Source organism: Lynx rufus, unplaced genomic scaffold, assembly GCF_022079265.1.
Source record: "Lynx rufus isolate CCGP_SWC_20201006 ecotype Redwood Valley unplaced genomic scaffold, mLynRuf1.p SCAF_1, whole genome shotgun sequence".
Lineage (NCBI taxonomy): Eukaryota > Metazoa > Chordata > Mammalia > Carnivora > Felidae > Lynx > Lynx rufus.
This window is the reverse complement of record NW_025814823.1, coordinates 188847695-188865493: the sequence shown is the minus strand read 5'-3', so window position 1 is coordinate 188865493 and position 17799 is coordinate 188847695. Positions and strand designations below refer to the sequence as shown.

Below are 17799 nucleotides of genomic sequence, written 5' to 3'. Positions count from 1 at the left end.
CTAGGTTACACTGATTCTTCTCCTTTGTTCTTACCCCAGGGCACCATATATACTGAACATTTTAGCATTTAGTGCTTCTAAGCTCTGCCAGGAATGGGCACTGTTTGGGGAAGGCAACCCAAGGTTGTCTGGATCTCCTCAACCCAAGGTTTTAGCACACATCCAGACATGTGACAAATCCTCTGCAAACACCAGGTCTGGACCTATGGGTTGGGATGCTCATGACTCTACCAGGTTGGTGCTTTATTTCATGACAGTTTGGGAGCAAGTAGAGTTGATTCCAGGATAGAAGGCGAAAGAAGCAAGAACATCCAACCCCTGAAGAGGGCATAATGCAGTTCAGTGCCCTTGTAGAGTTCCCCGTGGTCAGACCGCAGGGACATTCCCTGAGCTCAGCAAGACACTGACTTTGGGAGTCCTATAAAGGGAAAGGGCAACTCTGCAAAACTGGAAGTGAAATCGCTTCAAAGAAGGGCAATTCTTAAATGGCAGGGGAAAAGTAATGCAATCCTGGTAAATGCGGGAACAGGATACTTGAGTCAGCTGAGAAAGCCCAAAATATTATTGCAAAGAAGAATTATATTTTTATTAGTTCACTGTCAGAAATAAGTAAACAGAAAACAAATGAAATCACTTTACAGAAAGCACATTCATTACTTAAAAGTAGCACCTTAGTGATTGGCACTGTCCGGTCATATCCACCAGTCAGGTTCACTCATGCTGATGAGTAAGCAATTCTTGATTGTTTTCTTTGCAACTCTGTGTTTTCTTGCATGGCTATTAAAAAGCAGCTGGCAATTTTGACAATTTTGTTTGCTTGGCCATACTATACTTGTTCTCCCTCTTGGATCCTAAGACCTTTTTACTTTCCAGACACTTACAATGTCTCTGGGTCACTCTCTGATGTCTTACAGATAAATGGAGGTGGGGACTGCCAGGGTAGCTGAAGCTGAATTTCAATTTCAGTTATTTTTTCAGTCCTTTCTAAATTCAGGCATCCAACCGCCTCCCCCCCCAAAAAACCCACCACCAACAACAAAAATAAAACAACTGAACTTGCTTAGGAGTGCAGGTGGTCCTGAATTGCTTCAGCAACACCACCTCAAGGAAATCTTCACGGACACGGGAACTAACATCTCGGTCACCAGAACCTTTTCAAATGGATTCATGTCTCTGTGCTTCTGTTTAACTGTTTCTGTGTTCCCATCCATCACAAACATATTATTGGTGCTGGCATCAGAACACTGTGTTCTCACTGGTTGTCATAAAACTGATGCACTTGTAGTCTTGTTTGAAAAGTTGTCAGTATAAATAACACATAAATTCACATTTTGCATAATAGGGCCTATTCCTTACAGATCAGGTCCTGAGAGTATGAAACATACAATACATCTTGACACAGAAGTGTTCAATAACAATAAATTAATAAATACATAAATTACTTAAATATTTAAATAGCATTAAGGTCAGTGGCAACCTGCTAGCTAGAAAATCTATAAATAAAGTAGCTAGTTGCTTCAGTGGGCATTTGGCATTTCAATGTAAAACTACTACAAAAACATTATGATGATCCTTTGCAAAAAGCAAATTAGGTAGAAAATAAATTTTGGGGCCTATTCCATTGTCTCTTTAAAAACTTCTGCATAATATCTTCCACTTTTCCTCCAAGGTTTCATCCTGGGATTGGAACCTGAAAAAGAATACCAACAGTCTATGTGAATTAGAAATGTGGCAGCAAACCCTTCTTATTTCGCACAACATATTATTGGGGCAATGGGGTTTTACGGAATCCATGTTAGAAGGGCCCAGCCTTCCCCGTATGTGGTCTAGGATATGGCTGCTTTCTGTGTCCCCCCAGGGTGCCTAGGAGAAGGTTCTAAGTCCTGAAAAGAGCTTGCAAGCCCCCAGGGTGCCTAGGAGAAGGTTCTAAGTCCTGAAAACAGCTTGCAAGCCATTTTTGCTCTGACCCTTAGAGCAACAGGACCTATGTATGTTTTCTTTACTGCAGTATCTCTGTACCCAGCACAGTGCCTGGAACAGTATGGGCATCAAATAAATATCTGTTAATGAACAAATGTATGTTTCTGACTCTAGTGACTATGTGCTGGGCACCCTGTCTCCCCTTTCTTCTCCTGCACTGCCCCCCACCAAAGCCCTGCACCTGGGTCCACTGAGTGTTCAGGTACGGGCTGGGCTTTGTGGACCTGCTCACCTAACTGCAGGACACGGATGCCCAGTTGCTCCAGGATGAGCTATAGTAGCGGTCTCTGGCTTGCACGCGGATCTTGGCATCCTTGTGACACACGACCTTGGCTGAGGTCTTGTCCACGGAGAGTCTGTCTTTCTGCAAAGGAGAGGGATGTCTTTGCCAATGCAGTCACAAGATGGGCTGGGCCTATTTTTGCAACGCTTGGTCTCTCAAAACAAGTACACCTGGGTTTAAGGGCTCCACAGTTGCAATAAACAGTGGAGTTGTATAGAACTTGCGCCACCTACTGATAGAAGCTCTAAACACATTTTCTACCTCAGTCCAGAGGGAGGAATGGTTCCGTCCAGCTCACATCTTTCTAGCACAGCTACCTTGCCTGAAGGCCCAATGCACACTCAGTCTGTACTGGGCGATGGTGGGACTAGGGCAGATTTGCTATAGCTGCCCCCTGGGTATTCCTAAATAGTATATCCTGATCCTTTTATCAGAAAACGTGCTGAAATCCAGGCATTGTTTACTTTTATTTGTGTAATCACAGGAAAATGCTTTAGGCTCTGTGTCTGAGTTTCGTCATTTATAAAAGAGGGATAATAATCATTCCTACCTCAAGACGTGTAAAAGTTAAAGGTAATCATCATGTAAAACTCTTAGTGAAGTCTTTCATCGGGTAGAAAGCATTCAGTAGATATTATCTATTAACGATATAAATCTTATGTAGGGAAGATACATATGAAGTTTTTAAATAATATTTAGGTAAAAATCACCCAGAATAGCCCTTCCCTCCTACAAAACATAATGCTCAGGGAGTGACTAAATGACTGAATTCCTTCTAAATGCTAAATACTATCCTGAATAAGGCCTTTATCCAGTGATTTCTAAAACCAGGGTCGAAGCAGTGTTGGGCTTTATAAAAGTGCATCTTGGACCTGGGAATTATGATGCCAAGGCAAGAAGTTTGAAAGCCATTGTCATAGCCTGTGTGAACACTAACATTCTGTTCAATAAGATAATTTCACCATCTGTGGAACAGCTGGGAATTATCCATTTTGGGTGAGACATAGCATGAATGTTCTATCATTCATTACACTTGCTAAATTCAAGCAATAACTTTAGGCACCTGGAGCCCAGATTTCCTATATGGGGATCAATTCTGAGTGCAAGAATTAATGACGAACCATACTGGAGGCAATAGTAGCATGGTTCGGTGCAGGCCATTTGCGTCCCTTAGACTGAATTCCGTGGTTCTGATCCTTCCTCTTTCCTAGCTGAGTAACTTTGAGCAAGTCATTTAACCTCTCTGAGCTTCCATGACTCCACGAGTGAAGTGGTGATAATACTGCCTGGCTTTGCAGGGTTACCTTAAGGATTCAGTGAGATATGCATGTGAAACCCTCAGCGCAGTCTCAGGCACTTAGAAAGTGCTAGATAAATGTTAGTTACTGGTATCCTCATCCCCTGGATATGCATAAAACTGAATACACGGAGCCTGGATCACATCTTACCTTTTCTTTGTTGTTCTTGCCCTGGACCTGTACACCAAATGTTAAGGAGAAGTAGGAATGTGGGGTGCTCCAGGTGTCAGGGTATTCCCAGCTCACTTCCACATGCCGAGAATTTTTTAATGGCTTCAGTTGCAGGTTCTTGGGCGGGTCCGGTTTGACTGTGGAAGAATCCAAAGAAACACCCTTTATTTTCCTAATGGGGCTTTTTGGTGAATGGTGTATGGTGTTTGGCTTCTGAACCGACTTTCACCTTTGACCAGTTGTGAGTCCATAGGTAGTTACTTCACTTCTCTGGGCACCTGTTGGCAGACATGAGGCACCCCTGCTGCTGGTGCCTGTGGAAGGCGGCCACAGCCTCTGTGGCTGACCCCTAGAGAGGCTCAGAATCCTCACCACTGCACAATCAGATGAGCCATAGCAGTGGAACCACCTCTGCATAGTGCTCAGAAGAAATTTTGTAGAGACAAGACTCATATCTGGGCTACGTGGTGAAGGACCACCCTCTCTGTGGTCAATATGCCTCTTTGCACTGAACTTGGAGCTGAGTGGAGCCCCTTGCTGGGGATGAGATGAGAGAACTTCCACTTAGTGCTCTTTCTGTTGTCTTTTCATGGTCGCTGGCACTGACTCGTCTTGCAGCAGTTATCAAATGGTCTCTATGCTCATTCATTCATTCAATAAATAATGACTGAGCACCCGTCACGTGCCAGTCACTAACTAGACTGTGCACAGAGGATACAGTAGCGAGTATCATGGAAGACTCTAGACCCTTGTCTAGACAAGGGCAGAGGAGACATTCTATGGGATGTCCAAATCCCAAAGACCATGGTTCCTGGTAGATGCCTTTCAAATATTCTTCTATTATTAACATAACTGACATTTTTCTTTTTTCCTTTAGAACTCAGCTAAATGTCACCTCCAAGAGACCTTCCCTGGCCATCCTATGTAAATGCAAACCTTTCCCTACCTGCCAAGGGCAGTCTCTCCACAAATGCTAGAGCAAGTTCTGTGGTTTTATACATTTTACTTCGTGATGAAAATTCAGTGGATAAATGGCAAAGGAAATGACAAATGGCAAAATCTCCATCTGCAAATTTAAAAAAATCGATGTCCATTTCGGAGGGTCTTATATTCCAATAAAGAAGACTCTTTTCCAATGCTGGAGAAAGATTGGTTGGGAATAACCACAATTAGTATGGAAGCCTGGTATGGTATGGTATGCTTGAGGGGCTCCTCCTAGGTTCCCTGTGGAAGCTTCCTGGACAGCAGAATAGCAGAATACAAGTATAGCCAAGAGTCTACTTATTCTTTCCTTTTTTTATGTATATTTATTTTGTGTGTGTGTGTGTGTGTGAGAGAGAGAGAGAGAGAGGAGAGAGGAGAGAGAGAGAGGAGAGAAAAAGGAGAGAGAGAATCCCAAGCAGGCTCCACACTGTCAGCAGGGAGCCAGATGCAGGGCTCGAACTCATTATCTGTGAGATCATGACCTGAGCCGAAATCAATAGTCGGTTGCTTAACTGACTGAGCCACCCAGGTGCCCCAAGAGCCTACTTTTTTCTAGTGGGGCGGGACTGGGTCTGAATTGTTATCTGTGAGATCTGGGGCAACTTATTTAACCTGTGTAAGACTCAATTTTCTCTTCCTTAAAATGCAGACAATAGTATCTACATTGTACACTTTGGTGGGGGGGGTTAGAATAAAAGAGATAATACATGTAAACCCCTTACCTCAGTGTATGGGGCATTGTGCACATGTGACAAATGGCATTTATCCTTAGTAAGTACGTATAATCAAGCAAACTCACTGATGTCCCTGATGAAGAAGCTGCTGGTGTAGTTTTCGTACTTGAGCTTGTGAATAGCATCCACCACGACTTCAATGGGTAGGCTCTCCTCGGCAGCCGGGCAGGCACTGCCCTCCTGACACTCCACTGTGTACTTCTTATAATCCCTGTTGTCCACTCTGACCTTCTCTGCTGAGAGTGTCGCTGCTCCACAAGTCACCCCTTGGGGGTCAGAGGAGCTGAAGTCAAAGACAGACATTACCCTGTGTCACACAATTGTGGGTGAGTTTCTAGGGGCTGGAGCCAGGCAGCTGTTTGAGGACACAATTTCTCCAACTGGTTTGATTTCTCCTAAGGGGGTAAGAATCTGCCCTCCCCATGAGAACAAGCTTTGCTTCAAGAGGTGGTACAAATATTTAGAGACAGCTCTGCATTTACATGCCTCTGGCCTCAATGAATCCAGAAATTTCTAGATCCAGAGCCCTGGGTTAAATCTCCTTATTAGAATTTTAAATTCGTTTTTCTCATTCTAATTACACAATCAACACATGCTAATGATAAAAAATTAAAAAGATAAAAATGTGTATAAATGAAACGTGTGTGCCTCTTTCAACCCTAATCTCACTCCCCAAATAGAAATACTATTCATAGCTTGTTGTGTCCCTCCAGACCTTAGTCTATGAATATTCAGACCAATCATATATCCACATGTATATATGCATTCACACGTATTTTGTCTATATACACAGACAATGCTTTTATTTTCCATTAAATAGGATCCTACTATACATATATATATATATGGTTTGTAACCATCTCTTCCCCCTCGGAACATATGGAGAGCGCTCCATGACAGACCACACAGATTGGGTTATCCATTCTGATGAATGCACGTTAAGCTGGGGGATAATGTACCACGCTTTATTTAGCTTTTCCCCTGCTGATTACCAAAAACATTACAATGAACACTGGCTTCCATGTCTCTGTGCCCTTGTATAAGCATCCTTTTAGTATGGATTTTCATCTTAAAGATGGAAAAGGAAGACTCCAGAGGTTAATTTGCTCAGTTAATCACCTGGGGTTTGCTCTGTTACCCTGCCTTGTTCAGGAACCTAGATGGTGAGTGAGGGAAGTCACACAGACCGGCTAACATAGGTTCGGTATCCATGGAAACTGGTTTCTTAGGGGAAGTCCAAGTGTATTGGACAAACAACGAACTTCAGATTAGTGACGTCAGCAGAGGGAAAAGGAGTTGAAATGGCCCTGAGAAATTTTCTGGAGGCCTCAGAGTTTTGGAGTCGGCTTCAGGGCTTTCAAGATCTGTGTCTGAGAGCTTTTGTTTCTCTTTTCATCTCAGGGTGCAATTTTGGCAAGTCATTTGTAGCTTCGATTTCCCCTTTTATGCCTCCCCATGGTGCCGTGAGCCTTAATGAAGCATTGCCAGGCAATCTGGATGAGTGGGTTCAAACACAGCAGAGGCTATTCTCAGGCCCCAATAATGTCCTGTTCTAACCTACACATTTGTTCAGGTGATTAGCTTAAATCTCCATGTTCTTTTCCCAATTTAGGCAAGAGGGGGTGTTGAAAAAAATACAGGTTTGACTGTGTTTTCTCACTTATCATTAACTGATAGGCCATTGCTAGGTTGCCCTTATTTTCTTAATGAAATAGCTGTCACAAAATGCTAAGAGATCAGAGTGGTTTCACTTACCCTCTGCTGCTTTTGACAGTGAATTTCAAATCGGTACTGATTGCTGTCAGCCACCAGCAGGTGAAACGTCCAGAATAATTCTTTGCCTCACATTTTAGAAAGATCTTATTTTTGGATTCTGGATTTGAAAAGAACAAAAATTCAATATTTAGAAGTTTTCTTGTGATGAACCACAGGCCACCAAGTGGTACAAGAGTGAAGATCTTCCATTTATTTCCTTGGAAAATGATGCTGCTTCCCTGACAGGCAGTTCAGCGAGGACCGGGAATGTGTCAGTAGGATGCTGATTCTACAGAGTATACTTTGCGCCTGATATATCAGAGGAAGGGATTAAATTTGGCAAGGCTGCCATCCCAGAGCTGAGTTATGAACTATACACATTGGTTAATTTCCATTAACCATTTAAAAAGAACTTCAGGAAAACCAACCAGATTCACCACAAAAATCTCTGAACATGAGATTTGGATGGTTGATTACTCAAAGTGTCTAAGAAAGCAAAGAAAAACAGGTGCTGGGTGGTTTCAGCAAGGGATTTACATTAAATTTTTTTTTTAATTTTTTATGGGGCAAAAGAGAAAACACCATCTGAGGGAATGGGATTACCTTTCTGTTCCCTTAAGATATCAGTGGACCAAATTCCATCTTCCTTTTTGTGTATCAGGAGGAACGAATGGCTCAGAACCTTGCCTCCTTTATGACAGGTATACTGGCCAGCATCTGCAAATTCTTTGACTTGGATGGTCAGAGTTTTACCAGAGCCTAGGACTTCACTGCTCTGGTCAGAGGTCCAGGTGATGTCATCTTCTTCAGGAGTATTGCAGGTGAGGACCACCATTTCTCCGGGGGCATCAGGGTGCCAGTCCAACTCTACAACATAAACTGGAGAGCACAGGGAGTGGAGAACAGGACTGTGAACAACGTGAACTTGGGACTGGGTTTTATGAACCACCTGTGCATTTGCACTGCAGAAAAGCACAGCCTTGCTTGTAACAGCAAATACTTGCTGAGATGATCTCAGGTCACTGGGCCCTACTTGGGCTCCAGGTCGTGAAGAGACAACAAAGAGTAGTTTGTTTGTTTAATTTTTATTTATTTTGAGAGAGAGAGAGAGAGAGAATGAATGGGGGAGGGGCAGAGAGAGACAGAGAGAGACAGAGATTGAATCCCAAGCCTGCCAGTGCAGAGCCCAACGCGGGGCTCGAACTCACCAACTGTGAGATCATGACCTGAGCTGAAATCATGAGTCGGACCCTTAACCAACTGAGCCACCCAGGCGCCCTAAGACAAGCAAAGAGTTTTACAGCTGCCATCCACTCATTAACTGACGGGCTGTCTTCAATAATTAACTTCTGATTAGCTGGCAGATGGGGAAGGCCTTGATATACCAAAAATGCAAAGAGCACAAAACTCTTTACCAAAGACCTGGTGGAGATAAGAACCTTCCAGCACAACTTTGGTTTCATAGGGAATAAGGCAGGGCACAGAAATGTCAAGAAAGACTGACCAGCACTGAAATCCTGTCCCCACGCATTGGCTAAGGGATTTGGAATGAGGTACTTAATCACCATGAGCCTCAGTTTCCTCAACAGTGAAATGACAATAATAACATCTATGTCGTAGGTTTGGCTATGAGGATTAAATAAAAAACAAACATATAAAGCACTTAGCACTGTGCCTACCACAGTAAACTCAGTGTTTGTTATTGTTATTCAGAGACCAAAGGGTCAGATGACTGCACAGAGAAACTGTCCTACAATTTTCCAAGGGCATTTAAGGATTTAGTCCCTACTGTGCAAAACTCACCAACAGAGATTTTCATTCCACTTTTAAAAACAATTTTACACCCTTATGAAGCAGTTCAGTAGATCCTGGTCTTCCCATTTCATACCGAAACCAACAGGCCAAGCAAGGTTACATCAAGTTAGAAACACAAGAGCTGTAGCTCAGGCCTTCTATCTCGTTGACTTTGCACTGGATCTCAAATACGAGTATCCAAACTCGCACCTGAGGAATGGCTTAGTAGAGTATTTCAATGAGTGTGCCACATCACAGCTTCATTCATTCACTCATGCATCACTTATTCATTAACTAGAATCATTCAATGCACTGGTTCCCCAAACCTGATCATTCAGCCACCATTATCAGCAGCAGCACCGAGGAAACTGATAGATATCCAAATTCAGAGTTACCAAACCAGCCATTTTGGGATGGGCCTGGTGGTCTGTTATGCTCTCCATATGATTTTGATGCCCTCTCTAATTGGAGAGCCACACAGGTGAAGAGCCTGGATTTTGGAGTCACATAGGTCTGAGTTTAGATTCAGCTCTGTATCTTATACTTGCCTGTGGCCTCAGGCGAGACATTCAATTACTCTAAGCTTGGGTGTCATCGTTTTTAAAATGAGCAAAATATTAGTGCTTGCTTCAGCAGGTTGAGACATGGATTATATAAGCCAATTCATACAACAGCTTAACGTAGTGCCCTTAAATGCTCTATAAATGGTGACTTTTATGGTTGGCGTCCAAATGTAAAGCATTGTGGGATATAAAGTTCTCACTTTAGATCCGAGGGATTTTTAACTACTGAATCGGTAACAAAATAAGAGGTAAAAAGTATTTGGGACCCAACTCTTTGGAAATGATTACCTATGTTGAAATAAAACCGTGTCTCACCTTTGGCTTTCTCTAGTTTTTCTTTGTTCTGCTGGAAATTGAACCACAGCAAGGCTATTTTGCTGTCACAGCTAAAACTCAGAAGGCCTAGAAGGCCCTTACCCAAGAACAGGGGAAAACAACCACAAAGGGGAGCCTGATGAAGAGCATCTGGAACCTTGTGCCTGGCTTTATCATCTCATCTGGTCTCCAAAGTCCTATGCCCTCTGTTTCTCACATGGACTTCCTGGAATTTCTGTGGTTTACCAAATTAGAAGTAACTTAAGGGTTTACTATGCGAGGGCCAAGTTTCCTGAGCTCACTAACTATACGAGGATTGATAGGAATCTGACATAATCATCTAGCTCAGGCTTTTGCCTTTCCTCAAGGCAGGGTCTAAAACTCAAACCCTCCTCAGGCGGAGAGGAGATGACTGAATTCTTGTCTTCCCGAAAAGATTAAGAATAGAAGAATAGTCCCACATTCCTTTCGGGTACCCATTTTCCAGTGTGGTACTTTCCTGACTATCGAAAGATTATTTCTGGTCACCAGCGGAAATGTCTTCACTTGTAACTTACGCCTATTTCCTCCTGTTCTCCAAGCACATAGGAAACCATTGCTCTATGTCCTTCTTGTAAGACCTTCTTCAAATACTTAAATGCACAGCCTTTGAAGTGAGACAGAATTGGAATCAAGTCCCTGTACTATCCTTACCAAGTATGTGAAATTGGGGAAGTTGCTTAATCTCTGTAGCCTCTATTTTCAACATCTCTAAAATGGGGTACAGACAGTCCCTATTTTATATGGATGTTGTGAGAATTAAACGAGAAACATTTGAGGTCTTTCAGGAACAACTAACAATCAGTTAATACATTACTTTGTGTGAGATAATAAAAGGATATAGTGAATTTCACTAACACCTATTCTATTATTCTAGTAATTTTTATTGGTCATCGGGATTATAAACAGGTTCTTTTGAATCATCAGTGCCATCACTTTAAACAACCAAAACAATAGCAGCTAACATTGACTGTCACTGGACATCTGTTGTGCTGTCCCCTGAATTCACTGACACATTTAATCATCTGCATAGTAGGCAACTCTTTGTGATCTCCAGGTCACAGTCGAGGAAACTCAGGCTTGGAGGTGACCCAGCTCAAGGTCACCTACCTGATAAGTGGCAGAATCAGCCTTTGAGCCCAAGTCAATGTGAGTCTAGTCAAGTGCATAGTCAGAGGTTAGTACTCTTGGTGCCAGCAGAGGGGGTGATATTGTGTGATGGAGCGGGGATGAGAGAACAGAGTTCTTATACTTTTCAAATCCTTCACTTTGGAATTTTAATTGAACGGTACAGCCAGTTTTTAGTAATACTGGCAAAATCCATATATCTTTTCCCATCAGAGTCCACATAAAGCTCCTACTGTGGCATTTAATGTGAAGGCCAAACAACACAGACACCCTCAAAGGTGAAGGAAGGACAGACGGCCCCACACATTCCCAGGGATGGCACTCACTAGGAGGCCCCAAGGCTTGGTTTCCCCTTCTAGTCTGAGGTCCCCACACCGCCTGCCTGACAGTCCTGGCTTGGAATTCAGGGCCTCCCCAGAGAAGGAGAGGCTGGTTACCATTTTTCTCCAGTTCCCATATGGCCATGAGGGGAGGTGCCAGCAAAACCAGGGAAAACCAGGCGATGACCAGCTGCTGAGGATGCATCTGCAGGAGGTGGAGAAACAGAGAAGAAGGAGAAAGAGAGAGAAGAGGAGGGAAAAGAGAAGAGACAATGTCAGCAGTTACTCAGTCATTTTGGAAACCATATTCATTCAATGTACCTTGGTTTTAATCTTGATTTGTCTCATCAGATTCATACCACGCGAATTGCAGGAACCCTGTGCCAGTCTCTGAGTAAGAACATCTCCAAAGAGAGAACCACAGACTATCTGGAGCTGAAGGAGAACTGAGGCCAGCCATCTGATAGAATACTCTTTTTTTTTTTTTAAATATTTATTATTTGAGTGAGAGAGAGACAGAGACAGAGAGGAAGCAGCGGAGGGGCAGAGAGAGGGGGAGATACAGAATTGGAGGCTCTGAGCTGCCAGCACAGAGCCCAACGTGGGGCTCGAACCCACAGACCACGAGATCGTGACCTGAGCTGAAGTCGGCCGCCCAACCAACTGAGCCACCCAGGCGTCCCAGAATCTTCTCATTTTTAAGCTGAGAAATCTAAGGTGCAGAGAAGGAACATGACTTGTCTGGATCAACATTCAACCGTTATTTACTTACTATGTACTTACTATGTAAAGGGCATAGAGATAGAGTGGTTAGGAGAGAAAAAAAAAAAGGATTTTGGGCCTGGGTCCTGTCTTCTAGGAGCAAATACTTTCATTCAACAAATATTTATGATCCAAGTTATGGCAGCCACCTGGCAGCCAGGTTTAGTTTCTCTCCTCGTTTAGATTCAAACTGCTCCAAACTCAAAGGTTACTTCCTCTCACATAACGAAACAAGTGATTCTCAAACTTGAGCACACATCAGAGTAACCTGGAAGCCTTGCTAAAACACAGATGGCTGAGTTCCACCTACAGAGTGTCTGATTCAGCAGGTAGGGGTGAAGGGGGATGGAAGGAGGAGAGGGACCTCAGAATCTGCATTTCTTAAAAGTTTCCTGGTGAAGCTGATGTTGCTGGTCCAGGGATCACACTTTGAGAACTACTGGGTTAACCCATGTTTAGCGTCCACAGCTCTGAAAACCAAGAAGTTCTTTGGAAGAAGGCCATGAAATATTGATATATCCACTCTGAAAAGTGAAATGTATAATTTTGTGCTAAATATCAGCTACCATCTTAGAGTAAAACTCAATCTAGATTGGGACCCAGGGTTTATGCAAATCTTCAGGACGTGAAGATTGTACCCTACTTCTGAATTAGGTAGAGATGGTGATTATTGAATTTCATTCTGAAACACCTCCATCCATCTCAGAGAACACCAATGTTCTGCAGGAACATGTTTTCAGAAACCACTGAATAAATCATACAAATAATAAGACCCAAAATTTTTGGTCAGGGGGCACCTGGGTGGCTCAGTCGGTTAAGCGTCCGACTTCGGCTCAGGTCATGATTTCATGGTTCATGGGTTCCAGCCTTTTATCAGGCTCTGTGCTGACAGCTCAGAGCCTGGAGCCTGCTTCAGATTCTGTGTCTCCCTCTCTCTGCCCTTCCCCTGCTTGTGCTCTCTCTCTCTCTCTCTCAAAAATAAATAAAACATTAAAAAATTTTCAGCCAGATACCTTAAAAATGAACATCTTTTGGCTGGGGTGACTGAATATTGACAAATCACGGCTTTGTTAGAATTGCTGCTAATCCTAGGAGAACCTTGCCATGTGCTTTATTCAATCAGATTACAAAGGTTGAGAGTGGCAGATATGGGACTAGAAGTCAGGCCTTCCTGTACTGTCAGCACTTTGTCACTGCAGCATGGAGCTTTCACAGACATGCCCATTAATCATGTCCAAGTTATGACTGTAACAATGTACTAGTTGCCACAGGGTATCAGTTAGTACATTCACAGGCTTGGAGTCCAGCAGACGGGCTTGAATTCTGCTTCCTCCACTTACAGTTGTGTGATGTTGCCCAAATTATCTCTGAGCCTCAGTCTCCTCGTCTATAAAATGGACATTATACCCATTTCAGAGGGTTGTTGACAGAATGCAATGAGATGACATATCATATTATAGAAGGCAACCAATAACATGTTAGCTTGTACTTAGGTGAAGAGATAAAGGAAAAATGCGATATGTCTGTTTTGTATACAACAGCGGACAAAACCTTCCTGCTGGTTGTAGGGAAATGCCCTAGAGGTATTGTAATTACATAGGCCTGTAAAGCCCAGATGCCGGCACTCTGGGCAGGGAAATAACAGAGATTCCTGGCATCTCCTGGTGATTCTTTTGCACTATCTTAATGCTGGGATTTTCCCTTTGGCTATATGCCTGGCACTTCCTCTTGGGGCCTTAGATGTGCTTGAGAATTTCAGGTGAACTGCACTTCACGATCAAGGGAGCCTTGGTGATGATTCTAAGAAACAACTTGCATTTTAGTATCACCTACATTTTAAACCATGGAACACTGGCTGGATGGGGTGGGGGGGAAGTGGTGGTGGGTCACTCTCTTAATCCAACCCAGGGAAATCCAAAAAGGGGGCAGCATATATTTGCCCTGTTGTTCTCCAGATCAGCTGATATCAGAGAGCTATATTCCACAGCCCACATTTCCTTGGCATGTTACATTTGAGAGTCTTGAGGATTAAACATTTTTTTCCATGTAATTTTGTAGGTTTTCTAAATTCTTGAAATCTTTGTGTAAGGAACACAGGGACCCCAGGTCCTGTGGTATGGTTATGCTCCCTAAAGCTGGTGCCAACATGGGCATGCCCAGGACACTTGGGTGGGCATCTCGTTTGCAAGCTTTATTTTATTACTTTTTAATTTAGAAAGAATTATTATTGGGTGCCTGGGTGGCTCAGTCAGTTAAGCGTCTGACTTTGGCTTAGGTCATGATCTCATGGTTTGTGAGTTCGAGCCCACGTCAGGCTCTGTGCTGACAGCTCAGAGCCTGGAGCCTGCTTGAGACTCTGTGTGTCTCTCTCTCTGCCCCTCTGCTGCTAGCGTTCTGTCGTGCTCTCTCTCTCTCTCAAAAATAAACATTAAAAAAATAAAAAATAAAAAGAATTATTATTTAAAAATAAAAAGACAAAATCACACAAAGCATGGGTAACACCCCCAATTCTAGAGCCAGGCAGACCTGCATTGGCATCCCAGCCCTGCCACTTATTAGTTGTGTGACTCTAGGAAAGTCACTTGACTTATTTAAGTCTCACATTCAACCTGTAAAATGGGCATCCTACTGTGGTGAGGAGTTAATGAAATAATTCATGAAGGTATCCAGCAGGGTGCCCCAAGGAAGTGAGGACTCCTGGCTGTTTGTTCTCCCTGAATCACACTCATAGCACTTTTTCCTGTGATTGTGGTAATATAGTTCTCTATGTTTGTCTTCTCTGCCACACTGAGCTCTCTGAGGGCAGGGATCATGTCTTTCTGACTCCACACTGTACCTCCAGAGTCTAGCATAAACACTCTGGCCTCGAGGGATCTTATGAATTATTAGAGGAAAATGAATAAATGTACAGAAATCATCAGTTTTCAGATCCCAGTAAAAAGAACCCCAAGAGGTTGTCCAAATTCTTTCCAATATCTTGAAGTTTCTTATCTGACGGAAGTGGGCCATCAGCGGGGGTTTGGTAATCTCTTGGTTAAAATGATATTTTAACCTGATCGTTATTTTTTTTAACCCGAAAAACTGTTGCACACGATTTACCTGGGCAACCATAAGACACTAATAGAGTATAATCTTTTGTTTCCCTCCTCACAGATTTTAAAACCCTTTGGCAAATACTTTTAAACAATGCGGCTGCTTTTCATTTTTAAAGTAGCTTCGAAGTTAATCCAAAAAAATCTGGATAACCCAGAATCCAGTCTGCTTGACTGTTCCAACTATCTATTAAGCCCAACACAAAGTTTGCTCTGCAACTTTCTTTTTTTTTTTTAATTTTTTTTCAACGTTTATTTATTTTTGGGACAGAGAGAGACAGAGCATGAACGGGTGAGGGGCAGAGAGAGAGGGAGACACAGAATCGGAAACAGGCTCCAGGCTCTGAGCCATCAGCCCAGAGCCCGACGCGGGGCTCGAACTCACGGGCCGCGAGATCGTGACCTGGCTGAAGTCGGACGCTTAACCGACTGCGCCACCCAGGCGCCCCTCTGCAACTTTCAATTATGAGGTGTAAGTATGAATTCAATTGTTTATTGAATTCATTATGGCTTAATGAACGAACAGCTTTAAAAAAGTTTACAGTCCTAACAGAGGCACCACTCGATACAATTTAACTGGTGGGCATTAAAATTGAGGAACATTCTTTTATGTACACACTACTCTCAGACAAGACAAAACAAGCCCTTCTATCAAATGTGCATTCATTTTAAAATTAAGACCTGATACATCAGTCCCCAAAATACTGACTTTCCACTAGTGTCCCGGCAGGTAAGTCACCAGGAATGCCTCTAGGAATCCACACACTCCTGGTAGCTTGCCAGGGGTAGGGGTACCACTCAAATGGTGCTACCCCGGACAGCCTGCGGGCCTGTGGAAAGCTAGAAGGGGCCAAGGAAGTGCTTACCTTGCTTCTGGGCAGGCTGCAGAGTTTTCTGGGTCTGAAACTTGTCTCTTCTTCTTCTGCTGCTGCTGCTGCTGCTGTTGCTGCTGTTGTTGCTACTGGGGCTTATATACCCTACTCCTACCAAGCTTTCTGATGGAAACTTAAACTAGAAACTGACTTGTTCAAGTTGCAACACTGAAAACAACTCTCAAAACCTTCTGGGGGAATTTCAAGAAGTTCCTTTTTTTTTTTTTCCCCATGTGTATCAATAATGCTGAGGGAACACAAGCATCAAAATCCCAGGTAATGAACTAAGAGGAAGTGACTTTTGGGTGGGGAAAAAGGAAGGAGATGGGATGCTCACTTCTTTCTGTTGACATCAGGGTCAATGGGCTTAAAGCCTGCCTGCAGCAGGCAGCCTCCACAGACAGGAGAAGGAAGGCCAAGGAGAGTTCACACAGGAGGCCAGGTTCAGGTCAGAATCAAGCAATTGTAAGCCAGAGGGTCCAAAAGCAAACTGTATGGTTCTTCTGAAGTCAATGAGAATGAGATGAAGGGCAAAAGACTTAGTATATTTGAGGTTCCCCTCTTCCACATTATTCCTTCAACATCTGGATTTCAGAAACATCCCATTACTACCCATTGTGGCTTCATGCACCACACACACGCCTGTACATTTATACAGGCACAGCCATGGGAAGATGGTAAAAATGTGTATTACTAGTAAGACTCAAATATGGAGGGGATACAGCTCATGCTCATAGGTAACTGCTCACAGACAGGTGGGGACAGAAAGTGAAATATCCACAGTCAGGGATATAGACAACCTATGCCACACTCCAGGCACACACCGGACTATAACCTCACACTTCTATGCACACAAAACCATAGAGCCCTAGGAGCTCTATACCGATGCACAGAATTAGCAGAATTAGCTAGACATTCCTAGAGGAATTTAACATTGTTAAGAGGAGTGAAAGGTGAACACGGTGTTAGACACCCACAACCATTCTGCACAAGAGCAGCAACAGAAACACTAGCTGGAACACCAACACCAAGTACAAGCCCACAGATCACGCCGATAGATACAGGCCGTACCCAGGGCCGCCGAGAGAGGGCGCTGCTGCGAGGCCGTGCCAGTCCCGCGCCGGCGACCCGAGAGTTCGCTCTCACCCGCGAGGTCTCCATTTCGGAGCACGGTCCCCAGTCCCCGCCGCCTGGGAAGTTCCTGGGCCCCGGCAGGGTTTCAGGTGGACGCAGCTTCCCATACTAACTTTCCTTGCAGTTTCTGCGCGGGGAAAACTGGAAACCGGGCAAGAGCAGCGGAGCTTCCCAACCGCACACTTCCTCCCTCCGTTTGACCCATCCGGGGAGGGCGGGGGCTGCTGAGCTGGCAGTCCCACTGTTTATCCGACCTGGTGCTCTGGCTTGGGCGGAGACAGTACCTCGAGCTCGAGTGCCTTCTCCCACCTCCTCTGCCCTCTAGGCTTCAAGGGAAACAGAAGTTCTTCTCAAGTTAAACAACAAAGCAAAACGTCCTGTATCCAAGTCATATGTAGATATGAACAAAGTAAGTTGCATTGTATTGGGTTGTATACCGTGTGTGTGTGTGTGTGTGTGTGTGTGTGTGTGTGTGTACTCACGCGTGAGCTCTCCTGCTTGTTACCATGGGCATCTCTGACCAATATAGCTGGACGGTGATGCGGAAGGGACCTTTCCACAGTTTGATTTTTGTT

General features: G+C 43.8%; 1 protein-coding gene across 1 annotated transcript; it reads right to left on the bottom strand.

Annotated features, from left to right (window-relative positions):
- Positions 1-559: 559 nt before the first annotated feature.
- Positions 560-17075, bottom strand: IL12B (interleukin 12B). Its single transcript, XM_047091735.1, has 8 exons — positions 16085-17075; positions 11482-11569; positions 7809-8084; positions 7206-7323; positions 5516-5733; positions 3712-3869; positions 2213-2344; positions 560-1690 (listed from the first exon to the last, which is right to left on the bottom strand). The coding sequence occupies exons 2-7, from the start codon at positions 11567-11569 to the stop codon at positions 2213-2215; spliced, it is 990 nt and encodes a 329-aa protein (XP_046947691.1). The 5' UTR covers positions 16085-17075; the 3' UTR covers positions 560-1690.
- Positions 17076-17799: the final 724 nt, after the last annotated feature.

What these genes read in the sequence shown, in the direction of transcription:
- IL12B (XM_047091735.1), bottom strand. Translation starts at nt 11,569, where the DNA reads ATGCATCCTCAGCAGCTGGTCATCGCCTGGTTTTCCCTGGTTTTGCTG. An exon ending in TATCTTAAGGGAACAGAAAG is followed by an intron (nt 7,324 to 7,808) that starts GTAATCCCATTC and finishes TTTCAAATCCAG; the next exon opens with AATCCAAAAATAAGATCTTT. An exon ending in GCAAGAACAACAAAGAAAAG is followed by an intron (nt 2,345 to 3,711) that starts GTAAGATGTGAT and finishes TCTCCTTTGCAG; the next exon opens with AAAGACAGACTCTCCGTGGA.